The sequence below is a fragment of the Talpa europaea genome, assembly GCF_964194135.1.
Source record: "Talpa europaea genome assembly, contig: HAP1_SCAFFOLD_131, whole genome shotgun sequence".
Taxonomy (NCBI): Eukaryota; Metazoa; Chordata; class Mammalia; order Eulipotyphla; family Talpidae; genus Talpa; species Talpa europaea.
Window position 1 is genome coordinate 38,931 of NW_028167988.1, and position 21,804 is coordinate 60,734.

Here is a 21,804-nt window from a genome sequence, read left to right on the forward strand (position 1 = left end):
TTTTTCAAAGATATATTTATTTATGCATACAAGAGCTGGGGTACAGGCCAGAAATTGGGGGAGGGGGAGGGATGAGGGGATTCACCAGAGACAGAGCCGGGAACAGAACAGGCAGACTGATGGAAATACTCTGCTGAGGGGAGTAGCCGGTGAGACAGGAGAGGTCTGCTGCACCATATAGGTTGCTCCTTGGCAGGCCAGGGATCGAACTCAAGCTGCAGAGGCTTTGGATTGCTTCATAGTGTGGTGCTTAACCCCTTGCGCCACCAGAGAGGCCCTGGGGAATGTATTCTTATGGCCAAGTTTACCATGTGTGTTTATAGTATTGAATCCTTAAAACACAGTCCAACTGGTAGTGTCTTAATTTTCTTTTTTTTGCTTAGGAACTAGCTAATAAGTAGCAGAGGTACTTATTTTATCTGATTTTAGCATTTTATCTGATTTTAGGTTTTAAGTAAAGCACATTTCCCAGTTAACAATGAGATTTACTGAGGTGTTTTAGATACTTTATTCTGTTTTTGCTTGGTCTACAGCCATGTAATTAACATTTATATATTTTTTTATATATCATTTGTCACACGTTTCTACTTTTGGTAGGATAGGGACATCCACCTAGTGTGCCATAATTACTCTTTAATTCTTTTTGTAAACATTCTTAGTGTTGTATAATTATAGTGGCTTACCTAGTAAAAAATAAGCAGTATTTACTTTCATTAATGTATTACATATTCTATAACTTCAACACTAGACAGTCTTGTAAGAGGCTGAGGACATGTAATATATGTTTAAAAGTTTAGGAACTGGTGGGCCTCCCCTGGTGGCACAGCGGTTGAGCACTGGGCTGCGAGGCTGCCCGCAGCCTGTGCAGCGCGGGTTCATTCCCCGGCCGCCGGCGAGGATCCCACACACACAAAAAAAAAAGTTTAGTAGCTGGTAAATCCTTGGTTCAGATCTCAGTGCTGCCAGATTTTTTTTTTTTTTAAGATTTATTTATTTATGCATACAAGAACCAGGGTACAGGCCAGATGTGCGGGAGGGTGAGAAGATTCACCAGAGACAGAGCAGGGAACAGAACAGGCAGAGTGACTGTAATACACTGCTGCGGGGAGCAGCGGGCAAGACAGAAGAGGTCTGCTGCGCCATGTGGGTAACTCCCCAGCCAGCCCGGATCAAACTTGTGCTGCAGAGGCTGTGGACAGCTTCAAAATGCTGCGCTCAACTGCCTGCGCCACCAGGAGGCCCAGCGCTGCCAGATGCTAATGGTTTAACCTGGGATAAATTACTTTACTTTTCTTAGCCTCAATTCCAGTTCTCTGTAATGTAAATGACTCATCAAAAAAGATATCCTGCCCTTTTGTTTCCTTCAGGATATGATATTAAAAATATGTTCTATCTTTGTTTTTTTCATTCTACTTGGTATTTTATATAATCACACTTCAGGGAATTCTAATAATACACTATTATGAGATCTACCTGGATTGTTAAGATTGAAAAAAGTGATTATATATGTGTATACATATACATATACACACATACATACATGCATACATACATAAGGGGTAGAGCAGGAAAGCTGCCCCCTCTTCGATGAATACCCTGGGCACCGGCTGCAGCTCACTCGCCTTCCTCCACTCAGCTGTGGTGGTTACTGGCAGAGGCGAGCATAGAGGTACACCAGGCCTGGCAAGCACAGCCCTGAGGACTGCACAGGTGCCACCAACCCCTCTCGGCCACTCCGGCAGTTCCTGCCACAGAACTTCCAAAAATAATTCACCAATTATTTTTAAATAATTGACCATTATCTTCTTCTTTTCTGAATTGTCTGAGTTCTTGATTTGCAGCAACTCTAAGAAATTATTTTAACTGTGAGACCATGTTAGAGATGTATTTTTCCATGTTTTTTGGTTTCATTTCCATTTTTGAGCAATCTAAAGGTAATCATCGCCCCCCTTTTCAGACTTTTATGTAGCTTCTTTAAACTCGTGTAGTAATTGTTTCTAGTGTTTTCCTGACCTTGATTGGTACATGACTCTGCATTTGCGCATTATTTATCTAAGGCAAGAGTAGGAGGAGAATACAACATACTGTTCAAGTGATTTGTGTTAGCTTACTGGTTACCCGCCCATCCATAGAATGAGGAAGGCTAGTACAGAAAAAAAATAGTAAGGTATTTGTTACTGGTTCATTATTTTAAGACTTTTGTAACTATATCCATAAATGAAATTAGGTATGTTTTCTCTTTTCATGCTATCTTTGACAGACTTTCCTTTAATAATTTTTTTTTATAGAGGCATGTTTTATTTATTTATTTGTTTGTTTGTTTTTGTTTATACATGCACTGGGTACAGTCAGAAGCGCGGGAGGGTGAGAGAATTCACCAGAGCGGGGAGCAGAGCAGGCAGGAGGACCGAAGTACACTGCTGAGGGGAGCAGCGGGCGGCAGGAGAGGTCTGCGCACCATGTGGGACCCTCCTCCGGTGGCCAGGGAGCAGCCGGGGATCGAACCGGCGCTGCAGAGGCCACGGGCAGCTTCGCAACCCAACGCTCAACCGCTGCGCCACCAGGGAGGCCCAACAGACTTTCCTTTGAGGGTTATATACTAGTTATTTTCATAAATGGCATCGGATAGCTTACCATCTTTTTATGTGTTCATCAATTTATCTAACATGGAAGCTGTCTGTGCTTTGAAAGTTTGGAAGAGTTCACCAGTATAAAACTTGACCATAAAACTTTTTGGAAAAAAAAAAGGGGGGGACCTCTCTGATGGTGCAAGGGGTTAAGCACCACACTATGAAGCAATCCACAGCCTCTGCAGCACGAGTTCGATCCTTGACCAGCCAACGAGCTACCCACATGGCATGGCAGACCTCTCCTGACTCGCCCGCAGCTCCCCTCAGCAGTGTATTTCAGTCAGTCTGCCTGTTCTGTTCCCCACTCTGTCTCTGGTGAATCCTCTCACCCCCTACACCTCTGGCCTATACCCCAGCTCTTGTATGTATAATTAAAAAAAAAAAACTTTTTGAAATTCATTCTCTCATATACTTATTTTTATAAATAATATTCTGAGAAGCTCATGTGCCATTGTTGAGTATAATATATATGCTATCAAAACTTCTAGGTTAAATACCTTGATTTACCGTGTTGAGCTATTAATTATCAAGGACGTCTTCAAAAGGCAATATTTTATGATTTCTTCTGTTTATGTAATATTAAAACTCAAGTTATTACCCCCCTGCCCTCCATATGATTTCAAATAATCATTTGCTACAAATTATTAGTGAACTTGGATTTCTTTCAAAGTAAGTTTATTCATCATCTTCTTACCTTATTATTTTTTATTTTATGTTATTTTTAAAATTTATTTATTTATACAAGCACTGGGTACAGTCAGAAGCGCGGGAGGGTGAGAGAATTCACCAGAGCCAGAGCAGGGAACAGAACAGGCAGACTGACAAAATACACTGCTGAGGGGAGCAGTGGGCGAGACAGGAGAGGTCTGCGCGCCATGTGGGACCCTTGCCAGCGGTCGGGGATCGAACCGGCGCTGCAGAGGCAGCGGGCAGCTCCGCAGCCCAGCGCTCAACTGCTGCGCCACCAGGGGAGGCCCTTACCTTATTATTTTTTAAATGAGTTTATCTGACACAGCAAAAAGAGAAGAGATAGTAAATTAAGTTTTTGTGGTCTCCATCTAGATATGCTGGATATAGTGCACTAATAATAAAAAGAACACTTAAATAACCTTTTTGCCATTTTTTATTATCACACCACAATATCTGTTCTAAACAATACTTTATTTTCAGCAGACAGAATACCAATTGTATTCTTGTTCCATTTCAGGCAGGGAGATCCAGATAAAATAAAATGGAAACAGTTTCAGCCATAAGTATCTTGAAATATTAGAACAGAGTAGAATTGAAAAGAGCTAGAAAAGACTCTTTTCATTCATGATACTGTCTTATATATCCAGTTTTCTTGAGCTTGACCTACCTATTGCTACATATCCTCTAAAAAAGTTTAACTACAGGGTTTATTACTCTTTCTTTTCCTGAAAAGATTTTATTGATGCATGTGGGGGATAAGGGTCACTCTTGACAGCTGCCTTCCTCATGGCAGCCAGGACATTGCTCAACTGCTCTCTGTTCCTCTGGTGCAGATGTGTGTCTACACCCTTTTCTTGAGGAACTTGAAGGCCTGCTCGTCCTTGGAGACCTTGAGCAACACGGGCACACAGCTCATAGGGGGCAAAACCACATGCATCCCGGATCTGTCCTGCATGGACTCGGGGTGCTTGGGGAGTCGCCCCCCACAGTGCCATGTGTGGCTTGCTCACGTTCCTCATCACCACGTGGTCCTTAAGGCCAAGGCCATAGTGGAGCGCAGAGCTGTGGCAGGTGCCCTGCAGTGGCTGCTGCTGTGGGAGTGAGGTTTGTTGGGAGTGAGGTTTATTACTTTTTAAGTAAGAAAGTAAAAAAGATATGGACTATGTCAAAGGACTCATTTGAGTTTCCAAAAATTAAATTATTCATTACTAGATTTTTATGTAGAGTATTTAAGAAATACATTGAGATTAGAACCATTTTTAGCCCTTTATTCAGTCATAGTGTTGAAATTAGTTGACTGTTGTCATCTTCATGGAAGAAATCAAAAGCCTAGAATGATGTTTTGCATATTATTTAAAAAAAATCATTCCATTTACATCATGTATCAATTAACAGGAACACGTTATAAGAGTCCAAGTAGAGAGCATCGCATCTCACCGCCTGCTAAATTGTCTTCCATATATGGCTTTCCTGTTTTGTTTGCAGTGACTTCCTTCTGTGTCAGTCAAGATCAAATTGAAGTTTTAAAATACATTGCATGGCCCAATGATAATTGCAGTATAGTAAATTAACAGAATTGGTAGTTGTCTCAGATTATATTATTGAGAAATAGCTACACTTGTTACACGTTTTATGTAGGATTATGAAGTCATTTCTTCCATGTAGATTTATTAATTAACATGTTACCTTTTCCAGTTTCCTGCCCCAAGTTTGGAGACAAAATGAATTAATTAATGCATTATTAAGGTTTAAATTGATAGATTTGATTTTCTATAATTTAAAATATTTGATTTTATATAGATTTGATTTTATATTCCCATATGTTTGTTATTACAAAATTTTGAAACTTGTTGATGGTAACATATGAAGTGATGATTTTTTGCTTTTCAAATTGATTGAATAATTGACAGTATTTTAAAATTTTGACTAGTTGATCAGAGTACAAATGGCTATTTATCCATTGAAGCAAACATTGTTGGAATATTTTCCCAAGAGATGAATCCTGTATAAGAAATTCTCTGCTGTCAATGTCAAGTCGAAGTTTGCAGTCGGATTAATATGAGTGATTTCTGTTTCTATGACAGTGAGTAAAGAAACTCCAAGGCAACAGGGCCTGTCATTGTTTCCACAGATGAAAGTCCATTGTGCTGCTAAAAAGCTTGCCTCTACGGCTTTTTTTTAGAAACAATTTTTTTTTTTTGTATTCCATGTTTTGCTTGTGTCCTTATTTTCTGTGGCACAGTTTCAAAACATTTTTCTTATTCATAGACATCTCTAGCCCTCTCATATAAGTGTTATATGTATATCATTGCCTAGAAACATGATATAGTAAGAAAAAAACGAGTGTTTCAGCTCTTGTACATAAGCCATACAAGTATCAAGTGACTTAACTTTTCCAGACAGATTTCTTATCTACAATAAAGGGGGAAGTATTATCTTTCACTAATACTATTTTATACATTTTGTTTTAAGCTTTCCTATGCTTATATAAAGATTTGTATCTTACAGTTGGACTCTTGTAGATAGATACTCCCTCATAACTTTCTTCACTCAGTGGTAAATCTTCTACATCTCAATATGTCTGTAAATATAACTCTCACAAAGCAGCACTGTCTAGTAATTTGCAGGTATGGATTCTGAAGTCAGAGAAAACTGAGTTTTAATCCAGTTCTGCCACTGGCTATAATATTATAAGTCTTAATTTATTCACCTGTAAAATAAAGATATTGATAGCCTGTACCTTATACAATTATATTACTTAAGATGATGAATGTAAAGTCCTTAGAAATATTTGACAAATAGAAAACATAAATTTTAGCAATTTATAATATCATTTTTGAGAGCTTTATATCTATATTTTGTGCATATACCACAATTTATTTACATCTCCTGTATTAATGAACATTTAAGTATTAGGCAGTTAGGATGTTTACAGTTATTATGAAACAACTCTTGCAATGTGTATCTTCTATAAGTAGATCTTTGTGTACTGCCTTATTTCCTTAGGGCAGATTACTAGATACAAAATTGGTTTGTCAAAAGGAATGTATATTTCTAAATATTTAACTATATTTCTAAATAGTCCTCCAGAAAGGTTATGAGAATATCATTTTTATTGTTATTGTTGGATATTTATCTTGTCATCTTTCAAAGTAATACATTTTCAATTCTTTACTATAACTACATATTTACAGGACAGTTGAAGTCATCCGTCATACATAATACAGAAGTATTTTTTAAAAAATATTTATTTATTTATGCATACAAGAGCTGGGGTACAGGCCAGAAATTGGGGGAGGGGTGAGAGGATTCACCAGAGACAGAGCGGGGAACAGAACAGGCAGATTGTCTGAAATACACTGCTGAGGGGAGCAGCGGGTGAGTCAGGAGAGGTCTGCTGTGCCATGTGGGTATCTGCCTGGTCGTATATCGAATTCGTGCTGCAGTGGCTGTGGATAACTTCATAGGTCACCTCTTAACCCCTTGTGCCACCAGGGAGGCCCCAGAAGTATTTTTAAAATGGACCACTCAGTTACTCTTGAGCCACCTTACTGGAACATAAAAGGTTCCTCTTCCAGGAATGTTTTGTTATAAATCTCACTAAAACAACTGCCAAATTTTTAACATTTGGTAGATTCCAAGTTTGAATAATGTTGTTAATGGACTTTCTTTGAAGTGGTTTTTCAACATTCTATGCTGTTCTTAGCAGAGAATACTACTGGAAGTTTGGTGACTGAACTGGTATGTGGGTTTGACTTCTCAGGAGCATAGGAGAGAGAAGGCTGATGTGAAATTCTGTTTACACTGTGTTGCTTAGCCAGGCTCCTCATGATAGGGTTTCCCAATCTGTGAGCCACTATCAGGCCCCAACACATGGTATTCCAGTGTTACCACGCTGTCATTCTGGCTGAAAACAAGACCGGCCCTCTTTAAAACACAAAACTGTCCTTCTTTACATCAGTTTAACTGCTTTTTTTTCCAGCAGGAAAGGAACTTTTTTCAACGTTTAAACTGTGACAGTTTTGTTCTGTTCAGACTTTATAGCAAATGCATGCATGGTGTCATTAAAATTTACGAACATTGTAGGAAAATATGAAGAAAACATAAAAATCACTTACATCTCACAGCCCTGTGATAGACAACATCCTATTGACCACATTTACATGTAGCATGTCTCTTTTTAATGTGCCTTAAATGAGCCCATCCTTGTAAAATTGTGGTAAAACACAAAATTCACCTCTTTAACTTTTTAAGTGTAAAGTTAAGTGGCTATAAGTACATTGTTGTGTCACCATCACAACCATACATCTCCTCAGCTTTTTCATCTTCCAAATTAAATTCTGTATCTATGCAACAGAGGGAGAGCACCCCCCCCCCCCCCACACACACACACACACACCTCCTGCTTTTCCCTTCCCAGCCCCTGGCTACCACAACCAAATCTTTTTTACTTTGTATTGAAAAAAAAAAAAAAAATCCACACAATAAAGTGCTATACCACAAGTAGGCTGACAACCAAAAAAACACAATGAGGAAGGGAGTATTTTTCAGGTTTAGTATCAGGTTCCATTTTTATTTGCAGATCAAATTGCCAGTGCTCTAATAGTAAAAAATTACCTTTTCTTAGCTGTCACATCGTTTCCGTTGATTCTATTCTGTAGAATGGTGACTGGCTCAGAGCTAGCAAGCCTGTGGCTTAGCATAGTGAAGCACTGTGCAGTAATGCGTCATGAAACTGTTTTTGCATAGAGCCTGGCCAAGGCTTTTGGAACCGCCCTCCGTTGTACCTTGTGCTATATTAGTACTTCTCAAACAGGAAGAATTTTCTTTCGCTGGTGCAGCTCAGCTGGTATAGCTTGAGTAGCTCGTCCGGTTACCTTCAGAGTAAGTGTGTGCAGTTCTTGTAAACAGTAAGTTCTTGTTTAAATTTAATTGATTCTTACTTAGCTCAGTATCTTGTTGAAATTGTCAGCACTTTAAAAATAAAGGTAGAATGAGCCAGTACAATGCAAAATTTATTTTTAGTTTGCAAAGGTATGAATATGTAAAACTTTGCAGTCTTGGGTATCAGAAATTACATTTTATAGGCTATAATTGTAAGAGATTGTTTGACATGTTGATGTTAAGAAAAGCAAAGTTCTTTCTGAAATCTCTTGGACGGGGTGGGGAAATCCACTATATTATACAATTTTGTGTTCATCAGTTGCTATGACTCACTTTTGCTGATGGCTACCTGCTTCATATCCCTAGGATTAGAAACTGTCTTTTATGGTTAATAATAGAGATGGTAACTTTTTATTTTATGCCTGTGAGCTTTATGCAGAATAATACAGAATGAATACAGAATGAAGTTGTTCTGGGTGTTTCATGAATCAGTAAAAGCTGTTTTACTGCCTCTAAGGCTTATAGCAAATTCTACATTGAAAATTAAGTTTTAAATATGTGTGTGTTCATTACCATTATGGCTAAGTTAGATTTAAATGATTGCATTTACCTTATTTTTAGGGTTTGTTTTTTAATCAGAGAATTAATGCAGAAGACCATTTACTATGAGTTTACTATTTTTCTTTTGGCACTATGATTTTTATTGGCAGTAAGTATCCAAGCCCTGCATCTCTGCATATTGCTTACCTACCTATCCAGTTCCAGAACACTTACTACCTATCCTGTTGTTCTAGGACACCGTTCAAGGGCAGAAGAACTCAGAGTACCTTAAGGGTGACCAGTATAAATTACTTAATTTCTATATGCTCATATTGAAAAACTCTGTTAGGTATTAGAACAGAGAGGTTAAGGAAGATAGATGAATAAATTCTAAGCTATGAATTTGTATAATTTTGTAAACCTCCATAACATTTGACTGAAAAGACAAGTTTTACTACTTAAGAATGTTGGTATAAAATGCCAATGTTTAAATAACTAGTCTTTGAAATGTATTGTCTCTCTTCAACCTTCTGGTAATCCCCTCCTACCTTTTGCTGTTCAGTTTCATTTCATGTGTGTATCGAGGAAGTTTCACTTTCCAGTTTGTGTATTTTTTTTCCACTGCTGCAATGAAAATCTAATTAGGGAGAATTATTTATATGTCCCAAGAAACTGATTTATAGTGCTACAGAAATAACAGATTTGCACTTTGACTTTACATGTGTTCATCACCCTAAAAAAGTGTCATTTAAAAAAAAAAAAAAAAACCAAGCTTAGGACAATTACTTGGTTGCTGGAAAAGTGCAGTAAAAATGAATCTTGCACCATGCGTATTTAGTAATGTTGTTGATACCCTGTCCATATTACAGTAATTACATGCCTTTTCTTATGTAAGTGGTATACAGTTTACCACTGGAAATTTCTACTTTATCACTATTAGTTTAAACATCCCTGCAAGTATCAAAATTAAAGCAGAATCACAACCTTTAAGTTCATTATATTAATGAATTTAATTCTTTTCACTTTCCATAAAACAGAGCTAAGAGGGCCCTTAAAAGTATTCAGTTTGTATCCAGTTGCTTTAAAACTTGAATAAAGGCAAGTAAATTTTTTTCATACAGACATACAAATTATAGGCATTGATTTGAAAACCATGTTTTCAACATAAAGTTAATTACCTGAGGATGAAATACCACCATAGCAAAAAAACTCAGTTACCAGGCTTATGCTAGTCAAGTGAAGTTCTTACCTCAGGCTTCAGTCTTTAGTCTTGTCTTACATGCTCCTTGTATTGACATTCTTACAGTGGAGAACCTAACCTCATACTGAAAGCACAGAAAGTAATTATTTCCCGTTTCCACAATTTCCAACCTGGGTTTAAGATTTGAAAGACCTAAAACTTCAAAACTTCCTTTGAATAGAATTCATAGTTGAAGGGTTGTATTTTCTATTTTTGAACATGTCTTCTACACTTGATGTGTTTTTTCCAGCAACTATTCTCTTGAAGCATCTGCAACAGATGACTGTTGGCAAGTAAGTCAGAACTTTATATACTAAGTGTAGGTTTACAGGGCTATTTGTTTAAAAATACCCTGCCCTAATTTCACTATTCCTTAGAATAGTGCCAGAATGCTGACATTTATGCCTTAGTATTTATGCTTTCATAATGATAGCAACCCTCAGAGTGTTTTTTTAAATTAGAACTGCAGTAGCAATTTGTGTGAGATTATTTTTGAATAAGGGTAAATTCTGGTTAGATTACCATTGACAACTGGAAAGAGAATGAAAGTTCTTCAGGTGAAATTTGCACAGTATCCATGAACTATTCCGTTTACTGACCAAACATAACATCCTAAAGTTGACTCTTATTAAATTTCTGATCACTCTTTGTTTTCACTTGTGTTTTGTTTAAATAATATTTGAAGAAACCCTGAAAAAGGTGTTTACTCTTTGACCTACTATATTGGCTTTAATTTTTTTTTGAGCTAGACATGAAAGTTTCAAAAAGAACCATACTTGGAAGGGGAGGGGGGAGAGCAATTGGGCCTTCTGGCTATAGTATGTGAGAAATCTTTAGATTCTCAGATATCAAAATGTATTCATCACTGCCTGAATTCTGTTTTCCTGTGAGCTTTTCAAATGTTTCGCAAAGTGTGTGGCATTTTTGTAAACTCTACTGTACTTTTCTACATTATCCTTTCTTTTTTTTTAAAAAAAAAAAGCTAATAAAATGGTTTATTTAAATAGTGCCTTCAGAAAGCTGGACCCCTTTTCAGATCTTAAACATAAAGGAAAGCTATACATATTTAATATTACATGCTTTGGTTTCTGTAAATGAAGATTTGCAGGCAGCTTTCCTGACATCTTCTTTAAGTTTGATGATTGACAGAAAAAAAATAGGACAAGGAAAGTTTACTAAACTTTGACTATAATCATCTAAAGACTCAACCCCCAAACTACTATTATAATCACATTGTGGGGGTTGTAATCAAATGTTTTATAGAGTGTGAACTGAGATACAGATAACGGTTCATTTATACTTCTACAGATGCATTACTTTTCAGATGTGAAAAGTTGCAGGTATCTTACCATTTGGAAATGCTATTTATTCAAATCTAAGATGCCATCAATCATAAAGACCATGAACTTAGTAACGGCTTCTCTGAGAGAAGAGAGGGGGAATACTTATTTATGAGACATTTTCCAATTTTGTGCATTAAGATAGAAAGGGGGGGACCTGACTTTATAATATGAGAAATTTTATGTATCTACTACAGCACATTTTAACTGCAAAGAATACAGATCTAGTTATAAGAGCTTAAGAAAAAGTCAGATTTCCCCTTTTAACTAAGTTGCCCTTTTAAAATAAAGTTTTTATTATATAATTTTATCTACCTAGAATAAAGTAAAAGTAGTCATTGAGGAACAAAATTAAATAAGTGATTTTCTCTTTGATTTATACTACAAAAGATGAAAATGTTTTAAAATTCTAAGAGATTTTAAAAACTGCTTTTTCTAGTTTAACAAATATATATACAAATTTCACCCAAACTCTTAAAATAATCATTCAGTTAACAAACACTATCACATACTTATTTTGTGCCAGATACTATGCTAAATATAAATGCACTCAGATCATAGTCACATAATTTCACAAAATAAAGGATTATAATATGAGAAAATTGAGGAATAAATTTGACTGATTTTTTTTTCATTTACTTATATATTCCTTCATTGATTCAGGAACATTAATGCACAGTTTTCCTTACAAACTTCATTTTTACATGTAAAGAAAATGATTGACGGAAAAATAAAATGTTCTTGCAATAAAGCATTTTCTTGCAAATAACTTCTTCACTTTAACTTTTTATTCAATTCTTATTAACACCCTGTAAGTTTTTACAGGGTAGCTGCAGATTATCCATACAAAATTTTTAATTAAAAACTTTTGTTAGATACAGTAAAATGTATATACAGCTGAGCTCCTTAGAAAAGAAAAAAGATGCCTTTAATAATTTGGTATTTAAATCAAACCAAAAGTTCCACTTTAGTATGTCATTAACATACAGGAGGAGCCTAAAATGCATGTATGTCACATGTACTTTTTTTCTCTCTCTTTTACTGTGACATCACCTGGGAAAATCCAGAAGATTGGATAGCCAAGAAATGCCTAATCAAGATTCTGCTGTACATTTGAAAATGGTGGGTATTTGAATATTTCCAGTTCCACTTACTAATGGTGCATTTTCACCACTTTTACTTCTGTCTTTAATCAGATAATAAATTATGGGGCTGTAACTTTGTATAGATCTTTCTTTACAATATGTGACACACATTAGAACCTCAAATAATTGTTGAATTGAATTTCAATTTAGGATTTTCAACTTATGATTCTTTTTGTTTGAAATATAATGTGCATTATAGTATTTCTTAGCCTATAAGGTAGCTACCCTATTCCTTTTTATGCTAAATTTTCCTTGCTCAGCAACAACACACTTAAATCATACAGCATGAGATTTTAAAAAATTTCTTGTACAACAGTGGAGTTCATTACATTATAGATACTAGGATGAGATAGGAAAAAGATAGACTTTTGAGTCAGAATTGACTGTAGATCTTAACTCAGTCCTTCGTAGCTGTTATGGAATGAGGAGGAAATCTCATCTTTAAGAAATGGGTATAAAACTGACAATCTTATGTTTTTATTCATTTTCCCCCAACTTTGTTGAGGTATAAATAGCAACATTTTAAGATATTTAAAGTGCACAAAGATATAATTTAATAATTACATATTATGAAAGGATTCCTCTCATCAGGCCACATATCACCTTTATTTGGTGAAAACATTTAAATTCTAATATCTGAACAAATTTCATTTATGTAATAGTGTTATAAACTAAATAGTCATCATGCTAAAATTAAATCCTCAAACCTTAATCATCTTATAGCTAAAATGTTCTTGTTAATATTTAATTTTAAAAGTTTGTAAAGTATCTAGTAATGTGTAGTATTTCAATAAATTTTTTTTCTTCAATAGGTTTTAATTTCCTCTTTATATTAGTGAGTGTTTTAACTGTGTAAGTACCATAGTTATTTTTACAGGTGGGAAAAAATTATATCCACTCTCCATATTCACAGTGACATAATCCTAAAAATCAAAATCACTTGCTTCTTCCTCTCTCTTGAAGAGGACAACTGCCTGCCTCATCTCGTTCTTATTTTTCTTCTTGCTCTTTTTGCTGTTTTCCTCGTCTTCTGTTTCTATTTTTCCATCCTCTTTCTAGCTTTCTTTTTCTGTTTTGAGCCTATGGACCATTGCATTACTTAGCACACAAAGAACTTTGTGTCACAATTAATAAATATTTTGCTCAGCTTAATTTTCCTCATCCAGTGTGTGATGGGAGATGAAAGCTGACTCACAGAGCCAATTAAGTTGTCCGTGTAGTCCTGCTGTGAGGATGAGGCATTCGAAGTTGCTGCTCAATATGGTCCAATATTGACAGTTGTATATGGCTCAACCTAATACTTAGATGTGATTTTTTTCTGTCCATTGCATGATTAGCATTTGATTCGTTGGTAGTGAGCATTTATTTCTGCTATGTAGATTTATTTTTTTTTTTAATTTTATAGAGGCATGTTTATTTATTTTATTTATTTGTTTGTTTGTTTTGTTTATACATGCACTGGGTACAGTCAGAAGCGCGGGAGGGTGAGAGAATTCACCAGAGCCAGAGCGGGGGACAGAGCAGGCAGAAGGACCGAAGTACACTGCTGAGGGGAGCAGCGGGCCGCAGGAGAGGTCTGCACGCCATGTGGGACCCTCCTCTGGTGGCTGGGGAGCAGCCGGGGATCGAACCGGCGCCGACGCCGCAGAGGCTGCGGGCAGGTTCGCAACCCAGCGCTCAACCGCTGCGCCACCGGGGAGGCCCTGCTATGTAGATTTAAATCAGTGAACATTTTCTTGGCTCCAGTTGACTTTTTTAACCAAAATGGAATACAAGTGATGTAGGAATGTGATTTGTTACATAATTTACTGTGAAGCTAAAAGGTATTATGTACTTTTTTTTTTTTTTTTTTTTACTAATACTGTATTATCTTACACAATTTTTAGTCTGGGTTTGCTTTTCTAAAACTGTTACATTATCTTTTGGATTGAAAGCTTCATGATCTAGCTCCAGTTTTCTCATTCCAGACATCACACACACACACACACACACACACACACTCTCTCCCCTCCATGTACACTTGTACCCTGAGTATAAGCTGTATATCTTCTAAAACTGTGTCTCTTTTACAGAGCTGCTTAACAGTAGTGTCTTACACTCAATGATTATATGGTAAATGAATGAAAGAATTTGGCCTAGAGTGGAGACAGGTCAGATTGTAGTAGGGAGAGGGAGATAGCTAGCTCTGAAATTTAGTAATGTTTAATCTTCCAAATACATCATAGAATCACCAAAGTATTTGGAATAAGTGACTTTAAATCTACACCTTTTATGTACTTACATAGAAACTATAGTGCCCATTACCAAGTCAGTAATGAAGTCTTTTGCTTATACCATATCTGAACACTGGAAAGTCAAGAAAGAATATTTGCCGCCCTGAGGACTTTGGACAGATTCTTAAGTAATTTAAACTAATTTTCACATGGCCAATTTTTAAGTAAAATACAAGTATCATTAGGGCAATATTAAGATAATTTAAAGCCTGTAGAGAAATTTATATAGAACATTTATATAAATTAAAAGTACAAATCACTTATTTTCTTTAAAATATGAATTGTACTATTTATACATTGTAAGCTAAATAATAACTCCTAATTTAGCTTGTGTTTAATGTAGTTTTATAAAGAGGATGCACTTATGTATTTTTTAACCAAAATTTAATACTATTTTTTCATAATAAACAGATTCACTTTTTAAAGTTGTCGTTATATCATTCTGGGAATTAGGATGATCATTAGTCTGGGAATTATTATTGGATTAGTGATTCACAGCCAAGCTTAGACTTGCAGCTTAGACTATATGGCGCAGATAATCACTTATATCTTGTCTCAGTGTATTTGCAAGATACTATTGAATAATCTCTCATTGCTATAGAGTGGTGAATAAAGCTACATCAATTTGAAGTCAGTTTCTTTAGAAACCACTTCTTTTTTTATCAATTCTTTTTTTATTTTGTTTTTTATATTAATTTTTAAATTTTTTACATTGTTCATTTTTACAATTCTTTATTTAGGTAACAAGTTGGTTATGTTCACTGCATTATATGAAACATCACAATATCATACTGGAAAGGTACTATCAGTACAGGCTTGGATCGAGTGGACAGTTTGGACAATAAGCCATTTTTGCTTTCTTTATTCCCTATCTTTTAACAGCCCCCAAAACCCAGTAAAGGAACAGCTTTTAACATTATCATGTAAAGTACTTTAACCTACAAGGCTAAAAGCTAAAGAATAAATAAAATATATTGTGGCGATAATTTCTTTTAGACCAAAAATCAGGTGCACAATAAATCAAATGATCAGGAAAGCTGTCTGTATTCAAATGTGTGGTTCTCCAGAAACAGCTTCAGGAAAATGTTACAGAAAATACCATGAATTCCATTTCACACAGGACCAGATGATGATTCATTTTAACTACACACAAGGGCAATTACATCCTGCTGCTACACAATTTAAACATATAGGAAAATGTATACAATGCATCCACAACGTGTAAACCATGTACAAATGGATACATTCATTGCTTCTCCTACCCAAATAGCTTCTTTTAGATAAATATTTTACTCTTCATGTTCAGCATTAATTGGATACAGAAATCACTGCTTTTTTAACTATGTAAGTAGACTAAGGATTAGGATTTTATTTTTTCTCTGCAAATGCAATATATTAAAGGTCAGATGGAATAAAAAATAAAACTTATGTTTTTCTTAGACATCTATGGTCTGAATATTGTGTAGTGTTGAATCAGATGTGGCTCCAGTCAACTGAAATACCTTGATTTTTGTCAGTAAAGCTTTACTCCATCCCCCAAATTTTACATTATGGATTTTATAAAATAAATTTGTTTTCTTTTGTTTTCAAATGATGGGCATTTTAGCCCCTTATTTATTTGCCATAAAGTTGTATTGTAATCAAATTGAAAAGTCTTGAGACAATTCAGACTAACTTGCCCTTCAAATTACATGTGTTATTTTATGTGCCACCAAACAAGTATGTTTTTGTCCAAGGGAATATGAAAAAGGGATTTGAGGAAGTAATAAAGTACATGATGTCAGATTAAATGCATACTCCTGCAATGTGCTTCTTAATGTTCTGATAGTCTTTGACACATTTCATACAGTATTTTAAATTTTTTAAGCTGCATTCTAAAATATTTGAGCAGAATGCCCAGTATCTCCATTTGCTGAGATGTATTTATCAAATACTTTAGTGACATTGTACGTGTGGTGCAAAGGGTGTGTATTGTATTACTGTAGCTTAGGTGTGTAACCCAAGGCAAATTATTACTTTTTTAAATATTCCTTACAGCTATGTCTCCCATCCCTATTGTATTCTCTGGAGACAATAGCTGCTCTTTCCTTTGTTTCCATCTCTGTGCTGCTTGGGTATTCACTCCTTTATCTAAAATAAATGGACTATGTGTTGTGCAGAAGCAGCAGTACCAAGTCTACAGATTCTCTTATCAGGCCCCAGTGATACAGAATAAATCAACCTTACAGTTGGTAGCCTAGCAGAAACCAGACTACTTGGAAGTAATCTTCATGTTATTCTCTTATCTATTATCTGAACCTTGAGAGCATAATTTGCTTAAGTCATGAAATTTTCCTCTGTATGGACACAATGAAATAAAATGTTTAATTCCTTGGTGGAAATACTGCCAGTGACATATATCCTCTGTTGCTTTCAATAATGGGTTATTAAACCAGCCTATGCTGATTACTGTGCATCTGTCATTTAAGAAAATGGTAAGAGCAGAATTTAAATGTTCTAGTTGAGTGTTTGTAAAGAAACTGTGGAAGTTATATTCCAAAGCAGCTATCGTTCCTCAAGCTCAGCGGGAAAACAGTTTAAGTATTGCTCATCATCATGTCCTTAAGCATCTAGCCAGTGTCTTGCTAAGTATTTGTAAATATTTCTTAAACAAATTAATGGATTAATAAGTGGGGGAAAAGAAATGCAGGAACAGCTACCTATTTGTTTTTCTCATGTATTGAAAAATCACTATAAAATAAATAGTTAGATAGCCTTTAACTTGTTGAAACCTTCCAAAGTCCAGTTAAAAGAATCACTGCTATAGGTTGTCCTATGCTACGTAACTATAGCTTTTTAGAAATCAGTGGTATGTTGGTCCAGGTTTTTCGTTTATGGAGAAATTTTTAATTTCACATTTCTCTTTTCTGTATGCTTATGTATCCATCTTCTAGTCTTTGGACACCATTTTAGCTTTTTTTGTAATTTTCTAATTTTATACGTTATGTAGAAACAACATGGGACTTGACAGACTTACATGGTCAGATTCTGTCATAGCAAAGACAGAATTTTTCACAGTTGTGCCCTTTGTTCACATGAAATGTGTTAATTTTGGTGACAACATACATAAAATAATTGTGTATAAAATAAATAAAGATTATTTGGTACAAACCATTGTAGAACCTTGATTTGAGGTTCTATTACTGTTTTTTTATACTGTGGAGTAGACTATTAAATGACCCTTAATTTCCTCCTCATGACCTCTTTGTATATGTGCTATAGGAATGCTGTGCCTGTGCTGGTTTACACTGATCGATTTCATTCTATCTGTGATAAGGTCGAAAAAGAATAGTTAACATTAAATTGGTGAGCAGCACTACCATCTTCATACACCAGCCTAATTGCAGCCTAAGCCCCAGATGGTCTAATACTTTTCAGTAGTTGACTTAACTTGAAACAAATCCATGTTAAATTTATGCCAAGAACTATGAAGTTATTTGGGATATAGCACAATAAAGGAGCAAAGATCTTAAGTGTATTAGATGTTTTGATTATCTGTACAAAGGTAAATGTGGGGAACAATTATATAATATTTGCTTACTTTTTGAAGAAGTGTTTTTAAATGTAAGATTGTTATAAACTAGATCTAAAACAGAAATGTTCCCAGAAGAATTTTTTGACTAAATTCATTAGTGTTGATTTAACCCTAGGATTTTATGTTAATGAATTCTGTTAAAAATAGTACTCAGAAGTACTATTAATTTCAGAAAGTTAGATGCAAAAGTATACAATGAGAATGAAAAATTTTATGTGTACACATATGCACATTTATAATCATAAAAACGGAAAATAAAATCAAAATGTTGGTGTGTTTTCTGATAATAGAATTCGAGGAAATTGTTGTTTTCTGTTTTATGGTTTTTTCCTATTATTTCTGTGGTAAGCCTGTATGACTTTTTTCAGTAGAAAAATTACACCTTCTGATAATGTGTCATAAATACTGTTTTGTCTTAATCTTCTAGATGAAAACTGATATCCTTTAACAAAAATTGTGTGTATAAATGGTAATTTGATTTGGTGATTTGCTTTTTAAAAAATAATGTCTCAATCTTTTATATATTTAATTAATATAAACTTCTGCTTGGTATTAAAGAAACCTGGGGGAAGAAGAATTTAAAAATATTTATCTTCCTTTTATTTTTAGATGCCAGAATTCCAGAAGAGTTCAGTTCGCATGAAGAACCCTACAAGAGTAGAAGAAATTATCTGTGGTCTCATTAAAGGAGGAGCTGCCAAACTTCAGGTGAGGAACTGTCAAGAAGCCCTTGATATTAAGTCTTTACTTTTAATGTTCAAGTAGTCTCATTCAGCTCATGTTTTGCTAAAATCTGAATAAAGAAAATTTAATTAGAAAAGCTTTGTCCAGGGCCTCCCTGTTGGCACAGGCGGCAGAGCACAGCGCTGTGAGGCTGTCTGCAGCCTCTGCAGTGCAGGTTCGATCCGGCCAGCTGGGGAGATATTCACATGGCGCAGCAGACCTCTCCTGTCTCGCCTACTGCTACCCCCAGCAGTGTATTTCAGTTAATCTGCCTGTTCTGCTCCCCACTCTGTCTCTGGTGAATCCTCTCACCCTCCCTCACATCTAGCCTGTACCCCGGTTCTTGTATACATGAATAAATAAGTCTTAAAAAAAAAAAAAGAACGAAAAGCTTTGTCCATCCTTTTAGGATATAAAATCTAAAAGATATACCTAGAGTTGGTCTAAGATACACAGAATAACCTGTTGAAACAAACAATAATTAATAGCCCCGAAATAAAATTAACTTTAATATCAAGTTCTGAACTGACTAATCTTATATATGTGTTAAACCATTTTAAGAATATTACCAAGATTGTAAAATGTAAATAAGTATCTTCTTAAATAATGTTCTTAAAAATGTATACAGTTTCAAGTTTTCTTCAATCTTTTAACTAAACAAATCTTAGGCACAGCAGACCTAAAATCCACCTGTTCCACTCCCCACTCTGTCTCTGGTGAATCCTTTCACCCTCCCCCCCATACCTCTGGCCTACACCCCTGTTCTTCTACGTACACTCCCATTCACACACATACACATACACATACCCCAATTTAAATTAAAATAAATAAATAGAAATATACCTTAGTAGTTCAAATTAAGATGTAGCTTTATTAGGGCTGATGAATTTCAGACATCTCTGAAAAAATAGTTAACCCAGTCAAAGTTTCAAGAACTGGCAGACTATTACCATGTCTCATTCATTAACTGATATAGTTTACACAGGCAAGTTAAACTCAGAATGTAACAGTGGCAATAACTAAGAGCTTCCTATAGTTTTTATTGCTCTCCCTGGTTTTTATACATTGCCAAGTGGTACTTATGCAATGCTTTATACAGCATTTAATGTTTTATACAGCATTTATTTCCCACTGCAAGCTCTTATACTGAGTTGCAGATTTGATGATAGTGCTAGTTAAATTAAGGCAATTCTCATAACTTTATATATGAACCTCATTAGATCATGCAATATGGAGAGAATAACCTACAGTGGTAATGGGGACCCATGTTTTAAGAAGCCACACAGTAGGCACCCAACCTTGATAGCTATGTTTTTATAATGCTTTTTTCCCTTTTCTGACAGATAATAACAGACTTTGATATGACACTGAGTAGATTTTCCTATAATGGAAACAGATGCCCAACATGTCATAGTAAGTATGGCATTCATAACTGAACTATATTTTATCTAAATAAATTCTACCTAAGGTTAGCTGGTTTGGTTTGGTTTTTTTTTTCCCTTCTTCTTTTATTATATTTTGAAAACTTGTTTTTCCTCATATTATATAAATGGTTATTTTCATGTACGATTTTGGTTGCAAGAAAAATGAATACTTCTGAAATTTCTTTATTCCAATGTGGTCTATTCATTATTCAAGGAAAATTATTATGGATTTTAAACTTGGAATTGACCTAAAAAACAGCATTTATCAAGTGATCTTTTTCTGGGAATGTTACTAAGCATTTATATTGTTTATATATAAATATTTATTTATAAATTAAATTAAAAAGTGAATCATAAGTATATCTGAAGTTAAAATGTTGCTAAGATAATATGCCATTTTATGTTTTCCAAACATGGAAGTGAGTTTCTAAAATATTACTCTCTGACCCGATAAGCAGAGATACAAGCTGTCTCATTTACTATTGGTACATATATAATTTAATAAAATATTTTGATAGTTTATGTTTATGTATTATATATTTAGTGTATATATATATATAATATATAAAAAGATATAGTTCATTTAAAACTCATGCCTTTGGTCCACTAATTCCTCTTTGGAGAATTTCTAACCAAATAATTCCTAATGGGGGGAGCTTTACTTACAAAAATAGTGGTAACTAAGTTTAACATGGTATTAGGCTGTTGGAAAAGTCACGATACATTGTCACTTGTAAAACAGGAAAAATAAGTCATGACTTTTCAGACAACTCAATATTATTTATAATGGCAAAAGCTTGGAGACAACCTACAAAGTTTAACACTGTGGAAATGTTATAAATAATGTCATGTCTACATGCCAGAGATATCAACCATTATGAATGATATTTAAGGAAAGCTTTTTAATTACATGGGAAAATACACAGTACAATGTGAAGTAAAAAAAGCAAGCAGAGTTCAAAACTAAAAGTCTAGTATGGTCTTTTATCTGATTGAGATGTATAACACAGCTGAAAGGAAATAAGACTGAAATATTTTAGTAATTTATGATTGATGAAATAATACTGTTTTCTTTACAATAATCTGTGTTTATCAGAATTTCACATTATAAACTTCTCATTAAGAAAAGAGTCAATTTCAAAGATGTGATCCTTGCTTCTATTTAATTAAGAAGGAAAATCAAAAAGGGACTGATCAGTGTACAGTTCTCAGTGTATGAAGACTATGAATTATCTACCTGAGCAGTGTAACCAGGCACTGAATCTTGGATTTTAAACCTTTAGGTTCTCTACCACATGCACATTACACATTACAGCACTAAGATCAAAAAGTGGCATTTTT

At 34.8% G+C, this 21,804-nt stretch overlaps 1 protein-coding gene across 5 annotated transcripts in view; it reads left to right on the plus strand.

The window, feature by feature from the left end:
• The window catches only part of NT5C3A (5'-nucleotidase, cytosolic IIIA), a gene marked incomplete at both ends in the record, with an annotated part of 39,059 nt that overhangs the window by 11,969 nt on the left and 5,286 nt on the right, over positions 1–21,804 (plus strand). For 2 of the 5 annotated variants that reach the window (XM_084259802.1, XM_084259805.1), the window contains 2 exons: positions 18,926–19,024; positions 20,383–20,452. In XM_084259802.1, coding sequence (XP_084115928.1) covers positions 18,926–19,024; positions 20,383–20,452 — 169 coding nt within the window. Of the gene's footprint in view, positions 1–12,410; positions 12,447–18,925; positions 19,025–20,382; positions 20,453–21,804 lie in introns of those variants that run through there. The other 3 variants (XM_084259804.1, XM_084259806.1, XM_084259803.1) reach the window with 3 other exon arrangements.